Source organism: Echinops telfairi, unplaced genomic scaffold (assembly GCF_000313985.2).
Source record: "Echinops telfairi isolate 266 unplaced genomic scaffold, ASM31398v2 ScPeMD7_17;HRSCAF=63, whole genome shotgun sequence".
NCBI lineage: Eukaryota > Metazoa > Chordata > Mammalia > Afrosoricida > Tenrecidae > Echinops > Echinops telfairi.
Genome location: NW_022103914.1, coordinates 202,047 through 225,153, shown reverse-complemented (window position 1 = coordinate 225,153; position 23,107 = coordinate 202,047). Strand labels below are relative to the sequence as shown.

General features: G+C 42.8%; 1 protein-coding gene across 3 annotated transcripts in view; it reads right to left on the bottom strand.

Moving 5' to 3' along the window:
• CD86 (CD86 molecule) overlaps nt 1–22,612 on the bottom strand; it is an 84,823-nt gene extending 62,211 nt beyond the window's left edge. For all 3 annotated transcript variants that reach the window (XM_045287561.1, XM_045287563.1, XM_045287562.1), the window contains exon 1: nt 22,527–22,612. In XM_045287561.1, coding sequence (XP_045143496.1) covers nt 22,527–22,540 — 14 coding nt within the window. In that variant the 5' untranslated portion in view covers nt 22,541–22,612. The remainder of the gene's footprint in view (nt 1–22,526) is intronic.
• Between the last annotated feature and the right edge of the window lie 495 nt (nt 22,613–23,107).

Genomic DNA, 23,107 nt, shown 5'->3' with positions numbered 1-23,107 from the left:
TCCTTTTTTGTCTTTTCTTTCATCTCTGTCTTTTTAAAAAAAATCATTTTATTGGGGGCTCTTACAGCTCTTATCACAATCCATACATTCATCCATTGTGTCAAGCACATTTGTACATATGTTTGCCATCATCCTTTTTAAAACATTTTCTTTCTACTTGAGCCCTTGGTATCAGCTCCTCATTTTTCTCCTCCCTCCATCATGAACCCTTGATAATTTATAAATTACTATTATTTTCATATCTTATACAAACTGCTGTCTACCTTCACCTATGTTTCTATTGTTCATTCCAGGGGGCGGGGTGGTGGTGGTTATGTGCTGATCATTGTGATCAGTTTCTGTGATAGGTAGGTTTACTGTGCCAACCTGGCCAATAAACACATGTAGGATTAATAAGGTTGCAGTTGAATTGAAGGGCAAAGAGATAAATGTCTCAGCAACCCTCGCCTTTCTGTCTCTTGCTCTCTGATGATCGGCCCAGTGTGCGGCTGCCTTAGCTAGTTCTCTATCTCAACTTGCAAGCTACACTACCTGTGGGACACCAAACCCAGGGACCATGTCTCTATAGTTTGAGGTTCTTTTGAGACCTGATTTGCCACACTGCTGGTGTATACATCACTTGAGCTGAGGACTGTTGGATCCTGTCATCTGTGTGACTGTTGGTGACCTGCCCTGCTGTTTGCTGCCTGTGGCCAGACTGCCTGTATGGTTCTACAGAAGACTCAGCTGTCTGCTTCCTTGACTTCCACCCAGAAGCCCTCATGAAATGAAGGACTGCCAGTATATTAACTGTTTCACTGAAATGAGTTGAACTGAGTCCTCTGTAGTGTTCTGTGGACTAATTAGCTATTTATTTCTCTCTCTCTACACACACACACACACACACACACACAGTCCTCCTCCATCTCACAAAACACACACAATGATGTCAACTGCAGGAGGAAAGCCAAATCAGTGAATGTGTAAGCATCTCAGCGCTGGCACCCAGGGCTACATCAGGGTAAAGTCCATATGGTTTCTCCTCAGGGATGTCTTGCAGGAAGTCAGCCTTGCAAGTAAAGCAGGGAACTGGTTACGGCAGCTGCACCCTGTTCCATCAGAAAGTAAGAGACCCGAAAACTAGAAAGGTGAGGCTCACAGAGCCATTTATTGCTCTGCCCTTCAATTAACCCCACATGTGTTTATCAGCCAGGTGGGCACAATAAACTAACTACCTCACTGTCTAACACAGTTCCCCTTTTCTCCCCCTTCCTTCCTCCTCCCCTCATGGTATCACTACTCCCATTATTATTCCTGAGGGGTTTATCTGTCCTGGATTCTGTGTGTTGAGAGCTCTTATCTGTACTAATGTACATGCTCTGGTCTAGCCAAATTTGTAAGGCAGAATTGGGGTCATGGTAGTGAGCGAAGGAAGCATTAAAGAACTAGAGAGATGTTGTATGTTTCATTGGTGCTATATTGTACCCTGGCTGGCTCGTGCCTTCCTTGTGACCCTCCTTGAGGGGATATCTAATTATCTACAGATGGGTTTGGGGGTCTCCATCTCACCTCCACCCGCTCATTCGCATCTATATGATTGTTTGTTCTGGGTCTTAGATGCCTGATACCTGATCCCATCGATACCTCATGATCACACAGGTTGGTGTGCTTCTTCCATGTGGGCTTTGTTGCTTCCCAGCCTGATGGCTGCTTGTTTATCTTCAAGCCTTTAAGACCCCAGATGCTATATCATTTGATAGGCAGGCACCATCAGCTTTCCTCACTACATTTGCTCATGCATCCATTTTGTATTCAGCGATCATATGGAGAAGGTGAGTATCACAAGATGCCAACTTATTAGAATAAGGTGTTCTTGCATTGAGGGAGTACTTGAGTAGAGGCCCAATGTCTGTCTGCTACCTTCATATTTAACATATAAATATATGTACATAGATCTATACCCCTACTTCTCTGTCTTTTTAATGATCCTTGTTTTCTTCATGTATGATATTCTTGATGTATCTCACATGCCTGGTCTGTGTTCCATTAGTGTTAAAAAGTTTTTAGTGTTCAATGTTTCAAATCTCTTCTTGAGATGGTATCTAAATTCAGATGATATACTCAAGTTTATATTTGAGTCTCATGGACTTGCTTAATTTCTTCAGCTTCAGAGTGGACTTGAATATGAATAATTGGTGGTGTGTTCCACAGCTGGCCCCTGGCCTTGCTTTGGCTGAAGATATTGAGCAATATGGTACATGATTTATTGTAATGAATTGCCTATATGGCTCTTCTAGCCAGTCTTTGTAATTCCTACCAATTGATTGAACCAAAAACCAAACTCAATGCCATTGAGGCAATTCCAACCCACAGTGACCCTGTGAACATAACAGAGCTATTTGGGTTCTTAAGACTTTAAATCTTTACAGAGGTAGACAGCCTCGTCTTTCTCCCTCAGAACAGCTCGTGGGTTGAAGCTGCAGACCTTGAGGTTAGCAGCTCAATGCATTGCCCACTGTGCCACTAGATCTCCAAATGACTGGGTAGACCATGTAGACTATGCAAATATGAGGTGTTTGTGGCCTACAAGGGAATTTAGTAGCTTACTGATAATGTAACTAAGATACAGTGGCCCTTTGGTGGAGAGCCCATGTAAATAGGGTGTGTGGAACTCCAACATGGCAATAGCTCGGGTTTTTTCTTGATGATAGGTTTAAAATGACCCATCCCAGAAGCCGAGCTGGAGATCTCGTTACTATCAAGAAAGAAGAGCCAGATACTTCCTTAAACAAATGCAACCCCAAGAACCTTATAATCCAGCCACCTCTCTACTGGATATCTACCCTAAAGAATTCAAGAATATAACATGAACAAATATACACACACATATGTTTATTGCAGCAATTCCATAATAGCCAAAATATGTAAACCACACAAAATACTGATTTTAGAGGAATGGATGAACAAACCCTGGTACAGTCATACAATGGAATATTATGCATCAATAAAAAACAATGACAAATCTCTTAAACACTACAAGATATAAACAAAACTAGAGAACATTATGCTTGGCAAACAACATCTTTATTATATGGGGAAAAAATGAAATGTGGTTTATACTCCAAACCACTAGACTTTGATGACTGTAAAGTGGCCACAGACAGGGGTGGAAACAGGGAAAGGGGAGGGATACGATATTGAGGAGGGAGAGAGAAAGGATGAGGGGGGGGAGGAAGAGAAATACATGTAGGAAGAGTGTAATAGGATATTGTTATTGATGTCATTTCTTGAGATGGGCTGTATAAGTACATACAATTTACTTCTTTAAAAACTGTGGGGGGAAAAAAGAAAAGAAAAACTGAAAAAAAAATTCACTCTTGATTTTTTATCCCTCAGACCTAAATATTGGTCTGAGTGGCTAAGAAAAAAAAAAAGAGGAGGAAAAGTAAAACTGAAATGTACTTGGAGTCTTTAGTGACAAATAAGTTCATTTCCAAAGAAAGAAGAGCCGGAAATGGAGTGGTTCCTTTGAACTTTGATGTCCTGAACTTACAGACTTGATGCTGGAGACTGAGATCTGTGATACCAGAGGAGGGGCAGAGAAATAACAAACAAGCAGCAGCAGCACATAGAACATGAGATAAAGCAGTGGGCTTCCTGACCCAGACATTGAGATAGCTGAGTGTTGCCAGGCAAAGTGGAGTGCCTTTGTCGGGGAAGCTAGGTTTGTTGACCTGTGGAGCTAGAGCTAGGTGACTCTGGGCTAAGGCTACTAGAGGAGTGCAGCGAGCTAAAGGAGATTTGTAATATGATCCAAAATGGCAGAATTCAAAAGGCTGTGTCTTAGAGGTCAAGGACCAAAAATAGACATGCCTAAGTATATGGCTGAGATGAGGCAGTCCTGAATGAGCATTTCTCACCCTGAATTGTAACCTGCTAACTTTAGTAATAAACTCCATTATCATAAGCATTGTCTTTGAGTTCTGTGTGAGCACAGCAAAGGATTACAGAACCCAGCAGAGAGTGCCAGTGAAGGGATCGATAGTATCACAAAAAGAAGGCTAGAAATAGAAGTAGATGGATAGGAAGGTTGGAGAGTAGTGCATGTCTGACTTCTGCCCCATAGGAATTAGCCTTAGACGGATGTTGGGTTTGCTACCCCTTCCCCCCTCGTGAGGTCAGAGGTCAAATGCTCCTGTCATTTTCACACATGACACATAAACACATGGAAAGATGCTCAAAAGCGTTTGTCACTAGGGACTTCAACACTGAATAAATCTGGCTATGAGATAACACTACTCATCTATTAGAAAGGCTAAAGTCCGAAACGTTCACAAAAACAATTGCTAATGAGGATGTGGAGGAACAGGGACTCCCATGACTTGCTTCTGGTCAGGATGCAACATGTTGTAGCCATTTTGGAACACAATCTGGCAATTTCTTTTAAAGCTAAACATAGTCTCAATGTAACCAATACATTGCACTTCTAGACAGTTATGCAACTGACTTAGAAATGTCTATCCACACAGAAACCTGTACATGAAGCAATGAAGATGTCCTTCAACAAGTGAATGGATAAATAAAACCACAGTACATCCATATAATAGAATATTACTTAGTGGTAAAAAAAGAAGTGAACCACCTATCCATGAGAAGACACGGAGGACATTTAAGGGCACATTGCTATGTCAAACATTTCTAGACACAGTGTATGATCAAGAACTGATCGCATGGAAGAAAGGGCTTCCAGGGGTGTCGTGGTTACACGTTGGGCTGCTAACTGCAAGGTCAGCAGTTTGAAACCACTAGCTGCTCCATGGGAGAAAGTTGAGTTACAGCATGGGAGAGCACAGGGGCAGTTCGACTCTGTCCTATCGGGTTTCTGTGAGTTGGGACTGACTGGGTGACAGTGAAAAGTACTATGAGCTGCCAGCGAAACAAATCTATCTTAGAAGAAGTACAGCCAGAAAGCTCCCTGAAAACAAGGATTGGAAGACTTTGTCTATCGTGCTTTTGACAGGTTATTAGCAGGAACCAGTGCTTGGAGATGGACATAATATCAAGGGTCAGAGAAAAAGACGAAGACCGTCAAGAGATGATTGACACAGTAGCTGCCAACTATGGGCTCAATGGTGAAGCTGATGCAGGGGCAGGCAGTGTTTCACGCTGTTAACCGCGGGGTACCTATGAATAGAACTGACCGGATGGCACCAAACAGCAGCATCGCCTAAGTGAAAGAAGTCAAGCTGAAAAACCTACATGCTGTATGATTCTAACGCTATATCATTCTAGAAAACTAGAGAGAGCGTGAAAAGACCAGCACCAGTAGTTCAGGGAAATGGTGAATAAATGAAACCCAGGGGATTTTTTTGGTATTGCGATGGAAGTATTCTGTATGATACTGTAATGATAGGAACATGATACCATGCATTTGTCAAAACCCATAAAACTATACAGCACAGGGAATGAACCTGAATGTAAATTATGGACTTAGTTAATAAGAACGCATCCATAGTGATCCATCAATGCAAACAAATGCATCACACTAATGTGCTCACTACTACCAATCCTTTTGACTGTTTAAGCAGCGGATCTCAACCTGTGGGTCATGACCACTTTGGGGGTCGAATGACCCTTTCACAGGAGTCACCAAAGACCATCGGAAAGCACATATTTCCAATGGTCTTAGGAACCGAGACACCGCTCCTCTATCATCTCCAGGTGGGTCCGCCCACGTGCAGATATGTCCACATACAAGTACCTGGCATGAAGACTGTTACCAATGGTACATACACCAGGCTTCAAGACAAAACTTCATTTATTTGTCATTAGAAATAAATATTTCACAATATACAATGACATATTGTTTTGTGATTAATCATGTTCAATTTGTCACAATGAAAACACATCCTGCATATCAGATATTTACATGGCGATTCATAACAGTAGCAAAATTACAATTATAAAGCAGCAACAAAAATAATTTTATGGTTGGGGGTCACCACAACATAGGAACTGTATTAAAGGGTCACGGCATTAGGAAGGTTGAGAACCACTAGCTTAGAGGGTTTTCAAAGTTTGTTCATCTTTATGGGAACAGAATCCTTATCTTTCTCACAAGAAGCAGCTTGTCGGTAGTTGCTAATCTGTCAAGATTGGTGTGTTAAAGATAACGCATGTGTAGCACACTAATGCAAGATGGTAATAATCGGGGAAACAGTGTGGAGGTGGGGGACTCAGTACCATCAGCTCAATTTTTTGCTGTAAATCTAAAACTGTTCTAAAACTTAAAGCCTATTAATTCAAGAAAAACCCTAACCACATACACTGATTACTGGCAACGTAACTAAATTCATGATTTGACATTTTAGAGACCTTCTGGACTCGTGGGAAAGAAAATTAGCATCAATGTAACAGTCCAAAGGTTCACTTCCTTATACTGCATGTGTGTAATCAAATGCCATGCCATATGTACATTGCTGTTAAAAAAAAAACTCCAATTGTATATTTCTACACTTTATTTTGACATATTCTACATCTTTCTGGTGTGAAATATAAATTTTTATGTCAATTTCTTAGGCAAAGAAAATGTCCCACCATTTCCTATTTTCAAGTGTTAAAATAGCTTTCAGTTAACCATGGTTGTGGAGAGACATTCTTAGAAATGGAGCCGAGTCGTTCTTTCTTTCTTTTATTCTGAGTGGACATGCAACTTGACTTAGACTTATGTGAAAATTTAATAGAGTTAAGTATTGAGTGTCTTCTTCTTGGAGCAAAATTCTGCAGCCTAGGTTTATGCTGTAGTTATCCAGTGCTGCTAGATAGTAGACATCTCAAAAATGGGCCACTGTAACGAATAGAAATGTATTTTCTGGGGGGAATCTTCATGTGGTTTGGTGTCTCTTTTGTCCCATCTTTTCTTGTTTAATCTCTTCTAGGTTTGATGAGATTAGTCAAAGACATGAACTCTACACTAATCGTTTCTCATTAACATAACAAAGAAAACCCATTCCTACCTGCGCAAAACAAACAGGTATTGCCATCACATCGATTCTGACTCATAGAGCCCTTAGCAGGTAGAGTGGTGGGACAGAGGTGTGCAGGGCCACACTTACGGCCAAGGGTTTCGCTGTGATCTCAACCGTGTGGTAGATTGACACTTGCTTGTTTATCTGTGTAGAATAGGACCCCAGCCCACCAGTGGGGGAACAGACCTCAAGGGTGGATGTTGAACTAACTATACCATGGGTCAGGAGAGCAAGGATAAGCCAGAGAAAGACCGCAGCTTGGAGAGTTAAACCACTCATCACTAACTCCATGAACACTAGAGACTAGGATTATAAAAACAAGATTACATCCGGAGCAGTCCACCCACCTTGCATGCCTTCCATATCTACAGATACGCAGATATACTTCAGGCAAGGGGCTGGGCAGAGTATAAGATAAGAGCTATGCCAGGGTTACTATGGGTGCTGGTAGTAACTATAGAAGATGTTGTTGTTGTTGTTGTTGTTTGATTCTTCTTTAAATAGTCCAGCTTCTGGAATTATTTGCTCAGCATATAGTTTAGATAAATGTGATAGAAGGATACAACCCTGACACATTTTAAACCAAGCAGCAGTCCCTTACTCTGATTGAATAACTATTGCTTGGTCTATGTTTAGGTTCTACATGAGCACAATTAAGTGTTCTGGATTTCCCATTCTTCTCAGTGTTGTTCACAGTTTGTTATGATCCATACCTTTGCATAGTCAATAAAACACAAGTAAACATTTATCTAGTACACTCTGCTTCCAGCCAAGAGTCCTCTGGCATCAGCGGATGTTAATCCTCACTCTATGTCATCTTTTGAACATGGCTTTAATTTCTAGCAGTTCTCTGTTGATGTACTGCTGCAACCATTTTTGAATTATTATCTTCAGCAACATTTTACTTGCATGTGACAGTAATGATATTGTTCAATAATTCCAACACTCAGTTGAGTCATCTTTCTTTGGAATGAGCATAAATATGGGTCTCTTCTCGTGGATTGGCCAGTAGCTGGATGCTAGTTATTTTAGCATAGACTCGTGAGTACTTCCAGCACATCAATTCCAAAAAATGCTTCAACTGGTATTCTATCCATCCCTGAAGTCTTGTTTTTCACAATTGCCTTCAATGCAGCTAGAAATTCTTCCTTCAGAGCCGTAGGTCCTTGAGCATATGGTATCTCTCGAAATGGTTGAATGTCAACCAATTCTCTTTGGTGCAGTGACTGAGTATTCCTTCCATCTTCGTTTAGAGTTCCAGGTATCAATCAATATCCCCGCCACCCCCACCCCTAGTATCCTTCAATCTATTGCAACTTGGGACTTAAATTTTTTCTCCAACTCTTTCAGCTTGAAATGTGCTGAGCATGTTCTTTACAGTATTTTTTGTTTTCTAACTCCACATTTCATTACAATGTTTTACTTTGTTTTCTCAAGCTGCCTGTTGAAATTTCTGTCCAGATCTTTTATTTCATTATTTTTTCATCCATTTGCTTTATTTTTGGTCTTTCTTTCTTTGCTGTCTTTTCAGTGACCTTTTTGCTTTCTTCATGTATGATATTCTTGATGAGTTATCCACAACTCATCTGTTCTTTGACCGTTAGTTTTCCATAAGTCAAATCTGTTCTTGAGATGGTGTCTAAATTCAGGTAGTAGTACATACTCAAAATCATATGCTGGCGCTCTTGAACATGTTCTGAATTTTCTTCAACTTCAACCTGAACATGCATATGAATAACTTATGGTCTTTCCTACAGTTGGTCCCCGGTCTTGTTTTGGCTGATGATAATGAGATTCTTTAGAATCTCTTCCCACACATGTCATCCATTTGATTCCTATGTTGTCACTGTTTTTGTTGTTTAAACAAGTTCTTTGCAACGAAGAAGACATTGGTCTTGTGAATTTCTGTCATTTGATCACCAGCTTTGTTTCTATTACCAAGGCCACATTTTCCACCTTCTGATCCTTCCTCTTTCCAACTTTCACTTTCCAATGTATCTTGATTGTCTGTTCAATCAATTTCAGGCTGAAGAAGTTAGTTAAATTCTTCAATATCCTTATCATTGGATTTTTTGGTTCCTATCAATCTTTGTACCTTAGTAATAGTTCTCCTTTTCTAATAACACTTTGAAAAACAACATTCTGCCTTCACTTATTCAACAAGTATTTAACCAGCTTTGATTGAATGCAAGCCATGGGCTAGTCCTGAGGCCTGGGATAAGGAGAAGCAAACATTATGTCCCTCATGGAGCATGCAATTGAGTACAGAAGATGTGTACCCATGAATAATGCCAAGATTCTGGCCATCAAGTGGTTTTCCTGCACAACTTCAGTTAGGTCTGATGTCTTCATGATTAAGCACTGTCTTAAGAGCATGAGGCAACTTATAACTAAATTTTATAGAACACACCCAAGTAAATGTTCTGCAAGCTCTCTACCTATCCTGAAGAGTAGGTTGCTTCAGGAGATCTGAGATCACCTTCATTTTATTTGCTATATTTTAAATGGTCAAGGTGGCTGAAGGACCATCAGTCATAGATGGCCCAGTAAAGAGAACCCTTCTGGAAAGGATGAGCTAAGTGAGCCTTAACTTCTCTTCCAGTACGCTATTTTATGATTCTAGTTAATCATGGAGATTTACAACACAATTGTACAGTGTCTGGGATTACTTTGATAGTTTACACAAAGCATAATCTACTGATTAACAAAAAGCCAGACCCCACCAAATCTATTGCTGTAGAGTTGGATCTCACCCAGTGACCCTATAGGACAGAGCAGAGCTGCACTGCAGAGTTTCCAAGGCTCTATTTTTTTAAATTAAACATTTATTCTCTTATAATTGAGGAGGCTAAAGTTAAAACTCAAGGCATGATCTCTAGCAGAAGACCTTTCTCTCTGTTGGCTCTGGAGAAATGTCCCTGCTTCCTCTCAGCGTCTGTGAGCCTGGCAATCCTTGGAGATCTCCATATGTTTTGGAATCAATCTTCCCCGGAGTCTAGGAGATGCTCAGTATCAGGATGCTGGGTCCCAAAGAAGTCCTCCGCTTACAGTTCTTCCTTCTTAGTGGTAGCAAGTCCCTCCTCTGCTTCCTTCTCTTGTCAGATAAAAGGTGCTGCAGGGAAGCTCCTCGAACATTGGGTCGGCACTGTGACTTGAGTAAGGGTGCATCCCACCTTAATCTCCCTTCCACTGTTGGCTAGTCACATCATGAGGGAACTGTCACACCACTGGACATCCTGGCCCAGGCAAGGCTCTTTGTAGTCTTTCTGGAAGTGGACTGCCACATCTGTCACCCTTGGAGCAGCTGGGCCGGTGCAATGGCCAAGCTCTGGAAAGCAGCCAAGAACTTGAACCACGGCACCAGCAAGCAGCCTTAACAAAAAGGGAAACTAAAGAAAATCTTCATAAACCCCAAACTAATTGCTGTTGAGTCCATTTCAACCTATGGCAAGCTCGCGTGTATCAGAGTTGGAACAGTGCTCTGTAGGGACGTCAATGGTTGGGTTTTTGAAGGCAGATCCACCAGGCCTTTCTCCTGGGGTGCTTCAGGGTGGACTCCAAACTTTCAGTCAGAAGCCAAGCATATGAACCATTTGGAGCACCCAGCGACTTCAAAACCTTTATAACACAAGTGAAGAGCTACAGCTGCTAGATTATAACATTGATTTTAAAAAAAACAACTACCAATATCTGAGATGTCACTTTTTCAGATTCCACAAATTCAATATCTGATTTCAAACTTACCATCCTTTCAATTTGGAGTATTAGCTAGGAAGCCAAATTCAGAAGACCGTGAGGTTTGAACTTAGTCACTCATTTGCCTAAGGGGATGTGCTTATGGGTTCTGAGAGGCTGCCGTTTCTTTCACAAAGCATCTAGCAGTTGTCATTTCCTTCAAAACCTCAGTTAGAAGAAATCAAATGAAGTAATATTCTGAATGTCAAATTGCATGAAGAGTGACATGCATGCTTTTCGAGGGCTTGTTTTTTCTATATGTGCCAGAGGAAGGTGTTTAATATAAAACAAAGTAATACATTTCAACAAATAGAAACATATTTCAAATTTAGGAAAGCACGATCTATGAAAGCACCTTTTTATGCAAAATACGGATGCCAGAATATAAATAACATATACACCCCAGCCTCCATTAGGAACGGGGGAGGGGGTGGGAAGCAGGGCAGCATTGCACACTGAAAGGGTCATTTCCCTATGGCATCTTTGTAACCAGAATCAATGCACAGAATACTCTATGAACCCTTAAAATATGCCCCCCAAAAGTTCATTTTGAAAATTCCAAATTATTGGTACAGAGCGTAGAAGGGGGATTTTTGCATCACTCTGCCGCTTACTCCCTTTTCTGCTACCTATCTGTTTGTAGTCCTGTGGAAGCTGTATGTTTCCCTGGTGTGGAAGACTATGCCACAGTTATTTCCCATACCAGCAGGGTCACCCATCGTAGACACGTTTCAGCAGAGCATCCTGACTAAAAGAGATGAAGAAGAGATGCCTGGTAATCTCCTTTTGAAAAAATCAGCCAATGAAAACAGGACATTCTCCAATCGAGTCCTGGAAGCTAAAACAATGTACTGAAACATACCTATGATCATGAAGAGGGCATGGATCTGGGCATTGTTTCATTCTGTTATACCAGCGGTTCTCAACATGTGGGTCTCGACCCCTTTGGGGGTTGAATGACCCTTTCACAGGGGTCGCCGAAGACCATCAGAAAACACATAAATATTTCACAATATATAATTACATATTGTTTTGGTGATTAATCACTATGCTTTAATTATATTCAATTTGTAACAATGAAAATACATCCTGCATATCAGACATTTACATTATGATTCATAACAGTAGTAAAACTACAGTTATGAAATAGCAATGAATATAATTTTATGGTTGGGGGTCACCACAACACGAGGAACTGTATTAAAGGGTCTCGGCATTAGGAAGGTTGAGAACCACTGCTTTATATAAACCGTAGCCACAAATCAGAGCCAGTTCTATGGCAACTAACAACATCAACTACTTCCTTCACATGTATTTACTTGGAAGATTATAAAGATCTGCACCACACAGATGTTGCTGCTTAGAAGGGAAATCTGTCAATAAATCAAGATGTGGCTCTTCCTAGTCTTCAGTGATGGGAATAAGCAGTGGCTTCTTTTGTAAAGGGCCTTCAGGAGCTGTCCTCAAACCTGGTTTCAGTCCTAAAACAATTCTGAATAAGGTTGATTGGCTACAGTTCTGATGGAAGGGGCTGGAGTCTTTAAGAAGGACTGCATTGATAAACTTGATCTGAGTCTCATGGGTTAGAGATAAAATATTGCATGTGTTTTCACACTGAAGTCATACTTTCACTGTTCATGGCCAATTTGCATACAAACAAAAGAGATGATTTTTAAGAGTTTTCTCTGTTTTGTTTTGGGTCCCTTGGGATGACTGTGGTAAGGAAGGGCCCCAACCATTTTCATACCTTGGATGACACACTTTGCTTTTAGGTCACCTGTCCCTACCCTGCCTTCCTCACCTCCTGCCGCTTCCTTCTGTCTGTTCCCTCACATTGTCCCTTACCCTCCCAGTGCCTTTCCCTGGAAACAATGTGAGCACGCACTTCTTGTTTTGCGATCTGCCCCCTCGCTCTCCTCACAGGCGAGTGCTCAAAACAGGTTTTTCACAACAGGATCCAAGTTTTCTCTTCTGCTTTTATCGCTCACCCCATGCCATGCCCCTCTGGTCACATGGAACTGTGCGCTCTTTCCCGAACTCCTCAGCCCTGACCTATGCACAAGCTGCGCCCCCTCCTGCCTGGAGTGCCTCGCCTGACTTCTCAGTACGCAAAGTTCTACTATGTCATGAAGTTCCCGATCACCCTGGGATTGAAACCTTCTCTGCCCCACCCTCCCCTTCTGTCCCCACCGTATGTGTATCTTCTGCCCAAATCATAGGCCAGTACTTGCCTCGTCGGGTTCAAGCGTCACTGCTCAAATCGCCCCTCTTGCTGAGTTCCACGAGGCCAGGGATCCTGTTTGATTCCCTTTGGCATCCCTGGTGCTGAGCTTAGCACAGGAGCAGGTCCAGACTGGAGAGCTCAACAAATGTTATTTGTTGTCAATAATAATGTCGTTTCATTTGTTGCGTTGATAATCTCCCTGTAGTTTAGCTAACTGACTGCTGATAAGCCAGGCACTTTGCGAAACCTTTTAAACGGCCCTGCGAGTAACCTCCACACCCTGCAGTTCATCTAAGCACCCAAGGTTTTACAAAAGAGGAGCCCGAGTGGCCGAGAGGGTAGATCACTCGTCCAGGGACACACAGCTAGTGGCCTCAAGCTTTTAGTAGGATGTGACTCTCAGTTGAATGCCACACACTCATCATGCTTTTAACTTTTTGGTCTGAGGACCATGGGTGTGGTTTGCGTCTTTCTCAGTCTGTCTCCCCATCTGTCCCTTACAAATTGTGTAACCTTCGGTAAGTTACTAAATTCTCTGACCCTCCGTTTTCCCATTGGGGTAAATAACACCTAGGCCACATGCAGTTATCACACTGATCTTCCATCCTCTGCCTTGAACGTCACATTCCTCCACTGGCTCACTTGGCCCTTACGCTCAGGAAGGTTGCAGCTATAAAGCCTTTGAACAGATAAAGAAACTAAAGCTGGTAACCTGCCCAAGGTTCCTCATCTACGGAATGGTTTTTCCCTAGGGCCTCCAAGAACTGCAGGGAACCCTGGAATCTGAGTAAGAGTCCTGGTGGTGCAGGGATTAAGCCCTGGGCTACACATCCAAAGGTTTTCCAGTCTGCACCTTTGTCACCAGAGAGAGAAAGGTGTGGCGGTCTGTTTCAGTAAACCTGACAGACCTGGAAAACCTACGGGCATTCTACTCTGCCCTATGGGATCGCTGTGAGTCAGAATCAACTGCAGAGCTCGCTCTTTGGTACTGTGAACATGTAACTGGAGGAGGCAGGGTTTGGGGTTCATTTTCATCCTCGTGCCCCCTCTCCCCACAGCCCAACAACCACACAAACATGGCTGCAAGCCAGGGAACTCTGTAGGAATTCGAATCTTGGGTCAGCTCCCTCCACGGGCACCTTAACTTTTCTTTCCTCGGCTAGCTAAATTTTCTGCGTCCTTTAAATGTTGACCTCCATTGAGACCTCCATCAAACTCCTGTTCCCTCTCAAACCATCCCTCCAACTTTGGGGTACAGCACACTCAAGTTGGGGAGGAGGCAAACAGCCTTTAAGAACTGGCTTACCGAGGGAGGAGAGCTTTCAAGCATCTTTAGTTTGCAGATGCCCCGGGCTCACCCACCTTGCTCCCTTGATTTTTGCTTTCCACCTGAGGCCTACTTATTAGAGCAAGGCCTTTGACGCCAATGTCTGCCCGGTTTGGGCAGAGAATGTAAATCAGTGAACCGAGCCACATGGGAAGGGAAGACCTTATACTCTCTCAGAAACTGGGCATCCTCTGCTGCATCCAGCAGGTGCTATCGTGTGGAGACGTGGGCCGAGGGTGACCAGGTGTTCTGATCTTCTAGGACCCAACTAACCACGGCCATCGAGTCCATTAGGATGCACAGCCACCTTGCAGGCCAGCATAGAATGGCCCCTCGGGCCCTCTAAGGAGCAGAAAACCTCGTCTTTCTCCCATGTAGTGCTTGGTGGGTTCAAAGTGCTGACCTTGTAGTTAGCAGCACACTGCATAAGCCACTCAGCCACCAGGGCCCTTGCCTCATTCAGAGCAACTAGAAATTCAAACGTGAGAAAATTGTCCAGATATTTCAATGGTTAGAAACTACGAGGCGTGAGTGAAATACTGGGAATCGGTTGCACTGCCTGGGAAGCGTGGGGCAGTTCGGATTTTCCCACTACTCTGGGGGAGAAGACATGAGTCTGTCTGCCCCTGGCCCCCCTCAAAAACCCCTCTATGGCATCACTGTGAGTAGGAATTGACTCGGTGGCAATGGGCTGGTTAGAATGATAATAAAGTTTCCTGTTTTTCCTTTGTCTTTCTTTCTGTATCCTTCTTGGGCTGCCACTGGCTCCGTGGCTTTTACCTTTCTCATTTGGACAAGGACACTCCATCGACTCCCTGCCCATTTACCCCCACAGTCTCGTCCGCACCTGTAGTATCCAATCTCAAAACCAGGAAACTAACCTGGGTAGGATCCAAAGAATTTATTCAGATTTCACCAGTTTTACGTGTGCTCATTGGTGGTGGTGGTGTGTGTGTGTGGTTCTGTACAGTTTTATCCCCTGTGTACAGCCAAGTAACCCCTGCCCTCTTCAGGAAACAGAACGAGCCCAGCAGCGCGAAGCTCCTTTGCATCATCTCTCCGTAGCCACACACACCATTACTAATGTGGCAACCACTGAGCTGTAGTTTTATTATCTCAACAAAGTGTTATCAATGGAACCATCGGATAGTACATAGCCTTTTGGAATTGACATTTTTCATGCAGTATAATTCCCTGGAGCTTCATCCAAGTTTTCCTGCCCATCAATTATCCATTCTATTCTTACTCTTTGGTTGTAGGCCATGGTAGGGAAGGACCACACTTTGTTTAACCATTTACCCACTGAAGCACACTGGGTTTGCTTCCAGTTTGGGCTGTTAGAAAGAAACGTCTATGAACATTTATGCACTGCTTGGTTACTGTGAACGTTTCTCCAAGATAACAGCCCAAGAATGAAATCGCTGAGTCATGTGGTGAATTCATGTTTGGCTGTGAGAAAAAATGCCACACTTGTTCACAGAAGGACTGTACCATTTCTCAAACCCACTACCAATGTTTGGCAGATCCGGGTCTTCTGCATCCTGGCGGTATTTGGTGTTTTCACTATTGTGTTTAGCCATTTTGATATCTCACTGTGATTTTCATTTTCCTAATGGAAATGCTGAACAACTTTTCATTTGATAATTTGCGATTTGCATTTTTTTTACCTCTTTGGTGAAATGTCTTTTTATGTCTCTTGCTTGTGTTCTAATTGAATTGTTGGAGTTTCCTAATGTCTAAGTTGATAAGTGAATATATCTCCTGGGTGTTCTGAATTGGCAGTTCCTTAATTTTTAGTAAAAAGGAACTTTTGTCATTTGTATTTCTTCTTTTAAACATTGCTTAATTATTAACTGCACTGAATTACTTTGCATCATCCCATTATTGTTGGGTTTTATGCCCAGTTAGATTACAAAAATAACGTGTCAGTTTTCTTCCAGATAAGACACATATTATTTGATCAAGATATTCTGTTCAGTTAGTTGAAAGTAGTGATAAGGGGCTTTATTGTCTTGGTAGATTCTGCCTAGTTGTTAGCTTCTGGCTGGTATTGATTAATTTCCTTTTAATTTTTTAATTAGATCTGTTAGTACAGTCAAATCTGACTAATTTAAACTCCTGTAATTCAAAATGTGACCTTTGGGTTGGCCTACAATATCTACATAAGGCAAATGGTCGACTTATTTGGGCTTGCAAAGCTTTCTAAGAAGGTGCTTTAGAACTTCTCTATTCCATTTCTTCTGTGGTTTTTTCAGGCTTATTGACGTAATTGTTAAAAGAGGTTCAAAATTCCACTTGGAGCTATTTTCATCTTTCACACACCAGATTTACCATAAGCTTTACCTCTGAGACATCTCAAAAAGTAACTTTTCCATGACTTAACAGTACAGAATGGGGTGTAACTGTGGGTCAGTGACAAACCCCAACATGCAAATTTACCCTCGCAAAATCCTTTTCTACCTGAGACCCTTCCCAAATAATTTTATGTAGAATAAGAAGTGTGTGCTGCCTTTTCTCGCCTTTGTTGTGCTTAGCTGTTAAGTCAGGGAGGGCAGGCTCCAGACCTGGCCAACTTGCCTCGAGGGTTATTTCCAGGAGGTTCTTTGGGAAAGTGGAGGGGAGTTTGGCCTAGTGAAGAGGTCTCCTTTCACCACCAAACCTTTTTCAGCAACGGTCCATCTGCGAGGTCTCCATGGACCCTTGACCCCCGGCAGCTCCAGTATCTGCTCCCTCTCCTCAACTGCAAGGCCGCTGCAAAGGTCACTGGTGGCCGCGGGACTGGCATTTGCCATCCTTCCCTACTTCATCTTTCTGTGGAACTGGACGGGGCACGGCCTTCTGCTTTGTGAAAGACGTTCCTTCTCTTGGCTCAGGTGACCTCACCCTTATGTGGTTTCCCTCCCACTTCTTTCTCTGTATGTACTGTCACCGAGGTCAGCCATGATCTCGTTGCCACTTCCCTGCTGTTTGCCGTGGCATCTCTCCAGACCGTGGGAGTGGAGAGAATGCGCATTGCCTTCTGCGGACACGGCCCCCTCCTGTGTCTCCTCTCCCTGGGTTCTGGTAACGCTACTTTTCTCCTTCTTTGCTCCAATCTCTCTAACCCTGCCTTGGTGTCTACTTTGTGGACTCCTCTTCTTTCTCTCTCTCGTGAAATAGCAAGGTGTTCCAGGTGCCATCCCCGGGAATTCTCTTTCCCTCACAATCTCTCCCACTGTGAGAATGTCAACGGCCAGCTTTACTTGTACCGAAAACCCTTAAATGTCCATCTCCAATATATATCCATATATTCATCTACATCCATCTCCAATATATATCCATATATATCTAATATATATCCATATATATATATATATCTCCATCTCCACACATACATATCTCCATCTCCAATAAATATACATATATACTTACATCCATCATCTCCAATATATATACATATATATACACATCCATCTCCAATATGTATGTGTACATATACATATATCTCCATCTCCAATATATATACATATATATATCTCTATCTCCAATATATATATCCATCTCCAGCCAGATTTCCTTCCTCAGCATATCCAACTATCTACCCGCACATCTTCACCAAGCTGCTCTCCAAGTCTCTCAGATTCAACATGCCAAAACCGAACTCACCTTCTGACATCTCCTGCCAAGGCCCAAAGCCATTCCATTTCCTGGAGTCTCCACTGTGGGCAGAGGCTACCGTACACCTAGAACTCTCCTTCTCCAAGCAGCAACACATCAGACACCAAATCCTGCCGAGGTTAATGCTTCCACATCTCCTTCCGTAACATCTTGGCCTCTCAGTTCCCCCACAGTCACCCTGGTTTCATCGCCTTCTCTCTCCTTGGATTCTTCCAGCCATTTCATCGACAGTATCTCTGTTACCTCTATTATCCTCACAAGTCAGTGATGCACTCTGGTGCCAGAGGAATCTTTTTAGCAAATTTTATTACATCTCTGCTTATTTAGGATTCTTTATTTTTAAACTGTACCTTTAGGATAATCAGGTCTTGGTATCTGGGCTCCTTTTCCAAGATCCTTGCTTTGGCTCCACCCAGCTCCCACCTCATTGTTGATTAGACTCCCTGTCATGAACTTTTTCACAGCTAGGTTTTGAATCCCCATGCACTTGGTCTTCATTTGTCTACGTTTAATCACCCAAGCATGGGTCTTTAAACCAAGTTACTCCCCCTAAGAAACTCACAGCTTGTGGCTCATAAAAGGTCCATCCCCAAAAGACCTCAGAGCTGTTGCTCCTGCACTCGCTCTTTGCTCTCCGATTCATCCCTGCATCTAGCCAGGCTCTCAACTTCCTGAACTGTACCCTCCTCCCTGACTTTTGGCTTCCCACTGTGATCAGAGTCATTTCTGGAAGTGGTTGGGCTTGGGCTTGTGGTGGTTTCACGTCAGCCCCTCTAGAATCCCAGCCTGGGGGTGCTCTGCCAGCCTCAGAAGTATTGAACACTTCTACAAATGTTCTGCATTCTAGAGCAAGCCTACCATCAAGTAGCTGTGACGTCTTGGATTAGTCACATCCCTCCATGTCTTCATTCAAATAGCAAGAGTAATAAAAACAACTAGTAGTAATCACCAAGGGTAAACTATTGCGGGGAGCAGGGGTGGATTTGGTGGCTTAGACCGTTGAATACAAAGTTGATGATCTGAAATGTAAACTTCCACCCAACTTATAATCAAAAATATATTATAAAAAGATTACTGAGTGCTTAATAGAGTAAAGTTCAGAACATTCTACATGGATTTTATCATTAAAATCTCACAACTGCTTTTTGGTTTAGCATTATTATCCCCAACTGAAAGAAAGGAAACAAGGGGTTTACAAAGATAAGCACCCTGTCCAAGGTCACACAGCTAGAAAGTGGCGAAGCTGGTGTTCAATCAAGCAGCAGTCTGTTCTGAAGACTGGTCACTCAGTCACTGCACCCGCCTTCCTCCCAATTTGGAACTCGCAGCTGTAAAACCAGGAAATTAAATGTTTGGGTCCCTTCCCAATCGAATATTCTAGGAAAACACACCTCTTTTGAGGGCAACAGAAGAAAAAGTTAAACGCAAAGGGCTAAAATACATTCCACAAAGTGTGGAATTCTGCCAACTATGAGTAATCACGTCATATGCCAGCTAGCTTCTTTTCTGAGTAAATCCAGGGGTTAATTTCTCTTTCCTTAACTATCTAGTTTAGTGGTTACGCCTGCGGTGTTATACAAAAGCAGAAATCAGAAAATAAAAATGATCTGTATTGCTGATTAGCACAGTGTGTGCATGTGCCCTTTTCTACAGTGGGAGCCGTGTCGGTTCTGCTGTGCTTTTCTTAAGCTAAATACATTCTGAATCATTCTCCAATAAAATTTTAATGATTGGTTGGTGTATTAGTCTGGGTACTTTAAAGAAACAAATCCACAGAAAGTCATGTATAAGAGAGAGTTTTATATAAAGGTTAAGTGCGCATCAGGAAAGCATCCCAACCCAGTGCTGCCCAAGCCCACAAGTCCAACATTAACTCATTAACCCATAAGTCCAACACCAATCCAGAAAGTCCTGCTCCATCTCACAAAACAGACGCAATGATGCTGAGAGGAAAGCTGAGTCAGTGAACGTGTAAGCATCTCAGCGCTGGCAGGGGTCTAGGGGTCTCCACACGGGTGCTCCAGCACCCAGGGCTGCATCGGGGTAGGTCCATACGGCTTCTCCTTGGGGATGTCTTGCAGGAAGTGACCCTTGCCAGCTGAAACAGGGAACTGGCTAAGGCAGCTGCACCCTGGTCCGACCATCAGAAAGCAAGAGACCCGAGAACTAGAAAGGTGAGACTCACCGAGCTATTTATCCCTCCGCCCTTCAATTAACCCCACATGTGTTTATTGGCCAGGTTGCCACAATAAACTAACTACCTCAGTTGGTGTTCTCTTATGGTTTTATTATAATTAACCAATCACTTATTTTCAATCAATTGAATTGTTCTGGAGATTTTTCTCTATTAGGAAAAATGTGAGGGAAAAGATCAATTTCACTAGAACTTTCAAACATATAGGATTGGATCCTTAGAATAAGTTCCTAAAGGTTGAACTTCTGAGTTAAAGCGTATCATCTATATTTTATGGGCTCTTGAAATTGGATCTCCAGACTAATATCCAGGAAGATTATACTCTACTATCAAACTCACCATCAAGTTGATTGGGAGCTCTCGTGGTATATTGGTAACTAATTGGGCTGCTAAGCGCAAGGTCAACAGTTCCACTTCGAAACCACCAGCCACTCCAAGGGAGACAGAGGAGGCTTTCTACTCCCTTAAAGAGTTACAGTCTTGGAACCCCACAGGGGCAGTTCGACTTTGTCCTAAGGAGTCCTAAGGGGTTGCTATGAGTACCACCATACTATCAGCAATTTAAAAACAAACAAGATGAACTAAACACTGCCCTTCAGTTGCTTCTGAGTAGAACAGTTCCCTCTTCATGAATGCAGCTCACCAGGCCTTGCTCCCAGGATGCTGCTGAGTAGGTTCAAACTGCCAACCTTTAGATTCATAGTCTGAGGGCAAACTGGGCCACCTAGCAAGTCATAGAATTCTTCCTCCCTCCTTATTCTCATGGAGAACCCACTCACTCTCTCTCTTTTACACTTGCAACTTGGAGTGAGGAAAAATTACATCTCACTGTATTAATTTGCATTTCTTTTGAGATTGAACACCACTTGTCAGTTATTCGTACTTTTTTAGGTCTAAAATTTGCGCTTAAAAAAATCATTTTATTGGGGGCTTGTACAACACTTATCACGCTCCATACATACATCCGTGTGTGTCAAGCACATTTGTACATTTGTTTCCATCATCATTCTCAAAATATTTGCTTTCTCCTTGAGCCCTTGGTATCAGCTCCTCATTTTCCCCCTCCTTCCCCAATCCCCCCTTTCTCATGAACCCTTGATAATTTATAAATTATTATTATTTTGTCATATCTTACACTGTCCAACATCTCCCTTCACCCACTTTTCTGTTGTCCGTCCCCCACGGAGGAGGTTATATGTAGATGTGCTTTTTAATGAGCTCTCATGACCAGTTTTTCAGGCACTGAGAAACCAAGTAGTGTCACCACTATCATCCCACAAGAATTTGAAATTCCTTTTTATTTTGTTTGGTACACGAGTGGCATTTCAAAATTCCACCAGTGGAAAAGAAATTTCACTTGGAAACTCAATTATACTCTTCTGCAATAAAAGCAGCAACACTATCTTGCAAAACCAGAAGGTCATTGAGTGTGTCTCAAAGAGTCATGATGACAAATCGTGAGAAGTCCCTGCCACAGGGACTGGCAGGGCATCGAGACACATTGTAATGCAGAGCAAAGCTGGTGAGAAAACAGATTGGCCTGGTACAGGTTTTAGCTGTACCCCTTATGAGCATCGTAGCCCTGGGCAAATTCTTTAGCCAGTTAACTTATCTGCACAGTGGGATGATGATACCACTGATGTGTGAAAATCTCGGTGAAGACAAAAGCAAGTGAAGCGACCCACAAAGTCTGCAGCACCTATGTATGTGCAACATACGAAGCTCATTTAATTCCTCCCCAATGCCTTTTTATCCTCCACTTCCCCTCCCCGCCATGCCCAGAATCTCCCACGCTGTGTGTGAGTCATTATCTGGGGCTGTCTCATCTCCTTACACTTCCTCTTCCTCTCTTCTTCTTCCATCTGTATTTCAACCTCCATCTCTCCTGCCTGTCACCCTCAAGGCCAACTACGTGACCCTGCCATGTACCACATGTACTCCATCTCATTGGTCAGTACCCCAGACATTTTGAAATGTCCCAGTTCTTCACTTAAAATCAATAGCTATGACATTTAATGTTTGAAAAACAAATCTGCACAACCGAAAAGAATCGCTCAGAAACAGTCAATACCTCAAATAACTCTTAAGTTCCCACAACTGTCAAAGGTCTCTCATAGGAAACAAAGCAAACATTTCCCAGAGGTGGAGCTGTGAACTCAACCTCAGTGGGTACATCTGACCTTGGAGAGCATTGACCCCTCTCCTCCCCACCCCACCCAGGTGTTTCTGCTTTGGGCCTCTGTTCTGTAACTCAAATTGGCTTTCACTCTTGGGCAGGAAGGAAAAAACCTTAGCAGTTTCCTCAACTTCAGCCTGCTGCTACTGTCCCTTGTCCCTTAACTCCTAACTCAGCTTCAAGGAATGGTAAGAATGGTCACTCACTGTTGGAGATCCATCTTGGTGACTTCTCGCCTTGAGTAACACCGGGTTCTGGGCTGAAGCCGGGGTTCCTTCAGCTGTGCTGGCCCCCACTTTTACACAGGAAAGGGAGCAGCCCTTTCCTGCCAACGCTGTCTTCTGCACTGGCTCTAGAGCCAGTGATTTTCTTGAATAAAGGCAGTTCCTCTTTCTTCTATGTTTTTCCCCACACACTTGTGGAAGAAATTTAACTCTTTCCTTGCACTTTGAGTTTGTGGACCTAGGTCTAAATTAGTATTATTTTTCCTAGGAATCCGGCAGCTTAATGTTCCACACACGAAGTTTAGAAAGGGCTGACTCAAACCTCCCCTTCTTAAAACTCCCTCCAAAGACATAGGTGACAAGATAATTAAAAGGAGAAAGCACTATCCTTCTCTGGATAAGATAAAATAAGAGGCCATTGGACAGAGTTGGGCGAGGCAGTCTAAAAGGGCAAATGACCATGGGGGATTGCCCTGGGCTGAAGGGTCCTGTGAGAGGGCTGCCGACCAAAGAGGACAAACATCAACAACAGCTTATATAATGAACGGAGACATTCGGTAGTC